Source organism: Symphalangus syndactylus, chromosome 14 (assembly GCF_028878055.3).
Source record: "Symphalangus syndactylus isolate Jambi chromosome 14, NHGRI_mSymSyn1-v2.1_pri, whole genome shotgun sequence".
Taxonomy (NCBI): Eukaryota; Metazoa; Chordata; class Mammalia; order Primates; family Hylobatidae; genus Symphalangus; species Symphalangus syndactylus.
In genome coordinates, this window is record NC_072436.2 from 37,583,435 (window position 1) to 37,590,179 (window position 6,745).

At 45.2% G+C, this 6,745-nt stretch overlaps 1 protein-coding gene across 2 annotated transcripts in view; it reads right to left on the bottom strand.

Moving 5' to 3' along the window:
• CHMP3 (charged multivesicular body protein 3) overlaps positions 1–4,999 on the bottom strand; it is a 55,103-nt gene extending 50,104 nt beyond the window's left edge. Inside the window, exon 1 of one of the 2 annotated variants that reach the window (XM_055243617.2) lies at positions 4,787–4,999. In XM_055243617.2, coding sequence (XP_055099592.2) covers positions 4,787–4,978 — 192 coding nt within the window. In that variant the 5' untranslated portion in view covers positions 4,979–4,999. The remainder of the gene's footprint in view (positions 1–4,786) is intronic. The other variant, XM_055243618.2, reaches the window with a different exon arrangement.
• Positions 5,000–6,745: the final 1,746 nt, after the last annotated feature.

Genomic DNA, 6,745 nt, shown 5'->3' on the forward strand with positions numbered 1-6,745 from the left:
TATTTACTTAGCACCCACTGCATGCTGCATATTATATCAGAGCTCTGGAGATACCACCCATAATGTATCTTACTTGCCCGAATTGACCTGTCACCATGGCCTAAATGGTACCATGTGTGACAACCATGATGGTGTGATATGACTACACCTAGCCTCTGCTTATCCTGTGCCAGGACCCAGACCCACATGCCTGCATCTTTCAGCCCCCAACGGAAAGAGCTGTTTTGTAAGTTTATCCCAACTCAAAAACTGCCCAGCTGAGACTACAGCATTTAGTCAATTCCCTCTCTAACGCCTCTTCCATTTCTGCCAACATTTTCTTATCTTTAAAAAAATTTCCTTCACTTGGCCTCTTAAGTATTTTCTTCCTCCCTTAAAAGAAAAAAAAAAAGCCAAACTAACGTTACTTGGCTTCTTATTCATATACAGCTCTCAATACTTTATCAGTGCATCAGCAGTTCTACAAAGAAAAAAGTATTTCCCATCTGTGATGGTTAATTTTAGGTATCTCCTCAGCTGGGTTGAGGGATACCCAGATAGCTGGTAAAGCACTATTTCTGAATATGTCTATGAGGGTGTTTCTGGAAGAGATTGGCATTTCAATCAGTGAACTAAAGATCAGCCCCCACCCAATGTGAGTGGGCACCATCCAATCAGTTGAGGGTCTGGACATAACAAAAAGGCAGAAGAAAGGCAAATTCTTGCTCTCTTCTGCATCTGGGATACCCTTCTCCTACTCTTGGACATCAGAACTGTAGGTTCTCTACTCTCTGGACTCTGGGACTTCCATCAGTGCTACCCCAACTCACTAGGTTCTCCGGCCTTCAACCCCGGACTGAGCTACACCACTGGCTTCTCTGGGTCTCCAGCTTACAGACAGCATATGATAGTACTTCTCAGCCTTCATAATCCCCAGTCAATTTCCATATTAAATTCCCTCTCAACTACCTATCTATCTATCTATCCATCCCCATTGGTTCTACTTCTCTGGAAAACCCTGACTAATACACCATCCCTGCTTTATTGGCACCTTCTTGAATCACAGACTAATGCTAAGTAACTATGGCTGGTGACAAAACACTTTCTTTGGTCACAAGTCACAGGTGTGAGAGAAAGCCTAGCACTTGGTAGAAGCTGACCCTAAGGTGGATGGACATTCTTCTAACAAACTAAAACATATCATCAAAACTGAAGGGGTAACTTGAAGAACTGAGGAGGAACTTGAAGAAAACCTTGGGCAGGGTATCTCCAGCACCAGATAAAGTGGATCATCTAACACTAAAAATTCTACTAAATAGTCAAGAACCCATTCATAGGCAGGAAGAGGATGGAACACATGACAGAGAAAGGTCAAACTGTTTCTGATTATCTCAGCCTGGAGATAATCATTCCAACCACTGAACTCCTATACCTGTGTATGTGGTACTGTATTAGTCGGTTCTCACATTGCTATAAAGAAATACCTGAGACTGGGTAATTCATAAAAAGAAAAGAGGGCCAGGCGTGGTGGCTTATACCTGTAATCCCAGCACTTTGGGAGGCCAAGGTGGGCAGATCACGAGGTCAGGAGATCAAGACCATCCTGGCTAACACGGTGAAACTGTCTCTACTAAAAACACAAAAAATTAGCCAGATGTGGTGGCACGCACCTGGAGTCCCAGCTACTCGGGAGACTGAGGCAGGAGAATCCCTTGAACCCAGGAGGCAGAGGTTGCAGTGAGGTGAGATAGCGCCACTGCACTGCCTGGGCGACAGAGCGAGACTCCATTTCAAAAAAAAAAATTATTGAGGCACTATTCACAATAGCAAAGACTTGGAACCAACCCAAATGTCCATCAGTGATAGATTGGATTAAGAAAATGTGGCACCATGGAATACTATGAAGCCATAAAAAAGGATGAGTTCACTTCCTTTGCAGGGACATGGATGAAGCTGGAAACCATCATTCTCAGCAAACTATCACAAGATCAGAAAACCAAACATTGCATTTTCTCACTCATAAGTGGGAATTGAACAATGAGAACACATGGACACAGGGAGGGGATCATCACACACTGGGGCCTGTCAGGGGTCGGGGGCTAGGGGAGGGATAACATTAGCAGAAATACCTAACGTAGGTGACGGGTTGATGGGTGCAGCAAACCACCACAGCAAGTGTATATATGTAACAAAACTGCATGTTCTGCACACGTAACCCAGAACTTAAAATTTAAAAAAAAAAAAAAGAAAAGAGGTTTAACTGGCTCACGGTTCTGCACACTGTACAGGAAGCACAGCAGCTTCTGCTTTTGGGGAGGCCTCAGGAAGCTTCCAATCATGAGGGAAGGCAAGTAAATAGGCATCTTACATGGCAGGAGCAAGAGAGAATGAGGGGGAAGGTGCTACACACTTTTAAACAACCAGATCTCATGAGAACTCACTATCTCAAGGACAGTACCAAGGGTGATAGTGCTAAACCACTCATGGGAAATCTGCTCCCATGATCCAATCACCTCATACCAGGTCCCACCTCCAACACTGGGGATGACAATTTGACATGAGATTTGGTGGACACAGATCCAAACCGTATCAGGTGCCCTATCCAAACTAGCTCTAGTTTATCTTACTTGCTAGAAGTTAAGTTCTTTGGCTTATTTCACCTTTATAATCCCTCTTTGGGAGGTAGCATAAATGGCATGATAATTCTAAGTATAGGCCTTAGAATACATAACCTCTGGTCTGTAATTCACAAACCGTATGACCTTGGGCAAATTACCTAAATACTGTATGCCTCAGTTGCCACCTGTAAAGTGGAGCTGATAACAGTTCCTACCTCATAAAATTGCAGAGTGCTTAACACAATGCCTGGTTCAATATGTTAGCTAAAGGTGGTGGTAGTTAGGGCTAATCTTAATTCACTCTACAACCTTGCTACTCAAGTGCAGACCACCAGCATCAACATCACCTGGGAGCTTACTAGAACTCTCAGACCCTATCCAAGACCTACTGAATCACATTTTCAATGCTGACAAGATCCCTAATGATTAGTGTGCACACTAATGCTTGAGAAGCACTGCTCTACAACACCCAGACTTGTCCATAATGGGGGGAAAAAAATCTAAAATTTTTTATTCAATAAATGATCTTACCTGTTCGACTCTGGCAAGCATAGTTTTAAAAATCAATCTCATGCATCAATCCTGCCATTTTCCAGTGTCAATCAGCTTTCTCAGGTAGATTACCCTACCGAAAAGTGTACCAACATCGTGTTCTTAGCAATTTATCATTTAAAAACAATCTAAGTGTACAATATACTATAGTAGTATAGTAGTACATATACTAGAGACTAGTTTAAACAATAAAGCAACCATTTCCCCAGCATCTTTTTTGCTTCTCCATAATCTTATCTCAATTTACGAATGGCAATGCCAAGGCCAAACACTGAAGGCAACAAATAATCTCTCCCTACCACACTTCTACAATAACAAGAATCTTAGAATATACAGATGTCACAAAATGTGCATCTATATGTTCTATAGCTTCCAAAGTGATGTTATACCATTACTTCATTTAAGCGCCACAATTTTTATTTTACCAAGGAGCAAAATTGAGTAAGTTTCCTGACGAAAATAATGAGTGTCTACTGTTCTAGGGCCTTTAACAACAACAACAAAAAATTTACATTAACGCACATTATGTGCCAGGAATTGCAAGATGCATAGTTTTTAAAATGTGCCTGCTAGAGCTGAACAGGTAAGATCATTTACTAAAGGATTTCAGGATTTTTTTTCCATTATGGACAAGCCTAGGTGTTGTAGAGCAGTGCTTCTCAAAGCACCGATGTGCACACTAATCATTAGGGAGCTTGTCAGAATTCAAAATCTGACTCAGTGGGTCTGGAGTGGGGCCCGAGATTTAACAAGCTCCCAGGTGATGTTGATGCTGCTGGTTGGCAAGTCTGTGCCGTATTTAAAGAATTAGCCCTAATTACCAATATGAAAACTTTGCATCCCTGAATCTTCAATTACTCTGAGGTAACACTACTATTATTCTGGCTTGACAGACGAGAAGGCACTGAGAAGTGAACTTTCCAGAGATCACAGAGCTGAGATGTGGGAAGGCAGGATTCAAACTTAGGTTGACTGACTCTGCAGGGCACTTTCAACTGTTTGCCTCCCAATAATTATCTCAATTAATAGCTAACGAGAGTTCGAAGCCGGGTCCAGAGCTATCTTCTGTAACATTCTTCAGGTTCGAGTCCCTGCCCCGCTATAATATGTGCCTAGGGTCCACACAAGGTTGTAGGGCTGGGGAAAGAGGAAACTGCGCCTCTTTTTCAACACAACGGGGAGGACGGAGAACAGACGGCTCCTCCGGCAGACGCGACCCGGCCCGCTCCAAACAACGCTCCGGGCAGGAGAAGGTTCTCCGGGTGGTCCGCAGACGGGCTAGAGGGGTGTGGCCTACACTGGGAAAAGGTTCCGGGCGGGTCGTACCAACGCGCGCAGGGGGAAGGGTTTTCCGAGGCAAGAACGGTGTCGCTGCCTACGCGCTCAGTAGCGAGGTGGGGAAACTCTTCATCCATCCCTCGGCTACCTGGTCGAGAGCCGTAGCACCAGGAGCTCTCGCTCCCCACAGCCGACTCCTAAAGGCTCTTCCTCTGGCCCCCCTGTCGAGTGGGAGGCCCCGGAAATGGGGGCCGGGCGATATCGGGCAGGCGGTGGGGAGAAGAGTGTCCTGTCATCTACCAACTCCAGTGCGCCCCACACAGATCCACCCGCTTATCTGCAGCCGCCGTAGCCCTTACCAGTTCTTTGGGCGGCTTCTCCTGGGTCTTTCCAAACAGCCCCATGACGAACTGAACCCGTCTTGCCCCTTCCGGCTTTCCGTTCCCCGCGCCCAGGCAGGTCACGGGCAGCCGCCTGGGCGGGGCCCGCGGAGAGGGAGGTAGTCCCAACGCCCAGAGTAGGGAGCGGCGGCAGTGAGGGATGGTGCGCATGCGCTGTACGCATGCGCGGTATTGAGTGAGTGGGAGACTAGTCGAAAAGGCTGACGTCATTGTGCATGTTCTGGGCGTGTCTGTGTGGGGGAGACCACGGATTCGGTGTTTTTCCTAAGGTGTAGAAATGATTGCTCTGAAAGATACGAATTTGTTGGCCACAACTGCTTCTGATACGTCACCTAAACCTAGATGTTGCACCAGAAGTCTGGATCTCCACGGAGACGTGTACACTTAGCATCACTTTCCCGACAGCTTCATCTTTGTGTCCAGTAGGCAACTCACAGGTCACAAACCAAAAATAACCTCTTTTTTCTCCCGCCAACCCACTGCTCCCCTCTGCCTGCACCACCATCACCTGATCACTAAACCCTAGACGTCGTCCTCTCTCCCCTCTTACCAAGTCCCAACCATTCTAACTTCAATATGTCTGAACTTCAGCCCTCCCCTTTCCATCCCAACTGCGGTAGTTTTTGTTCAGGCCATCGCCCTTTCCAGAGTGGGTGATTCCTGCCTAGCATTTGTCCATGTGTGTCCTGTCCTACACGCCACACTGACCGTGAGCTTAATCACACTATCAAAGGAATCTGACTAAAGAGAACTAGACACATTTTAGCACGGACAGTTCCTGATTAGGCCTATACGGTGAGCTGATGGTTACTATCATTACCTCATCTGAGGATGGTGAAGGGATCATTTGTTACCTCGCCCCATACTCCTGTCTCTGGTGGAATCATAAAATGGTTCGGCAGCTTTGAAAACATTTTGACAATTTCTTAAAATGCTAAACAAAGCCAGCCTTCCATTCCTAGCTATTTACCCAAGAGGGAAAAAAGCATATGTTCTTACAAAGACTTGTGCACCAAAGCTTATAGCAGCTCTATTTGTAATAGCCGTAAACTGGAAACAATCCAAATGTCTATCAACAAGTGAATGGATAAACCAATTGTAACTGATCCATACGAAGGAATAGTACTGAGCAATAAAAAAAGTAAACTATTGATAAATGAAACAGCATAGATGAATCTCAAATAATTCTGCCAAGCGAAAGAAGCCAGAAACGTATGATTCCATTTATTTTTTTTTTTTATTTTTTATTTTTTTTTTGAGACGGAGTCTTGCTGTGTCACCCAGGCTGGAGTGCAGTGGCGCGATCTCGGCTCACTGCAAGCTCCGCCTCCCGGGTTCAGGCCATTCTCCTGCCTCAGCCTCCCGAGGAGCTGGGACTACAGGCGCCCGCCAACACGCCCGGCTAATTTTTTGTATTTTTAGTAGAAACAGGGTTTCACCGTGTTAGCCAGGATGGTCTCGATCTCCTGACCTCGTGATCCGCCCGCCTCGGCCTCCCAAAGTGCTGGGATTACAGGCTTGAGCCACCGCGCCCGGCCTGTATGATTCCATTTATATAACATTCTGGAAAATGCAAACTAATACATAGTGACAGAAAGTACATTGGCGGTTGCTAGCAGATAGGAGTGGGGTCGGAAAGAGGCAGAAAAGAGGGATTATCAAGAGACACGAAGTTTAGGGGGATGATGGATAATATCTTGATTGTGATGATGGTTTCACAGATGTATACAATATCAAAACTTACCAGGTTGGACACTAAGTATGTGCAATTCATTTTATGTCCATCATACTTCAATAAAGTTCTTTTTAAAAAAGCACTGCCTGTTCATTGTGAAAAGTTAAACCCCATTCTCACTTCCTCAGGGGAAAAGGTCTCAAAGGATTCACACCGACTATTAAATATAGTGTGAATCTTCT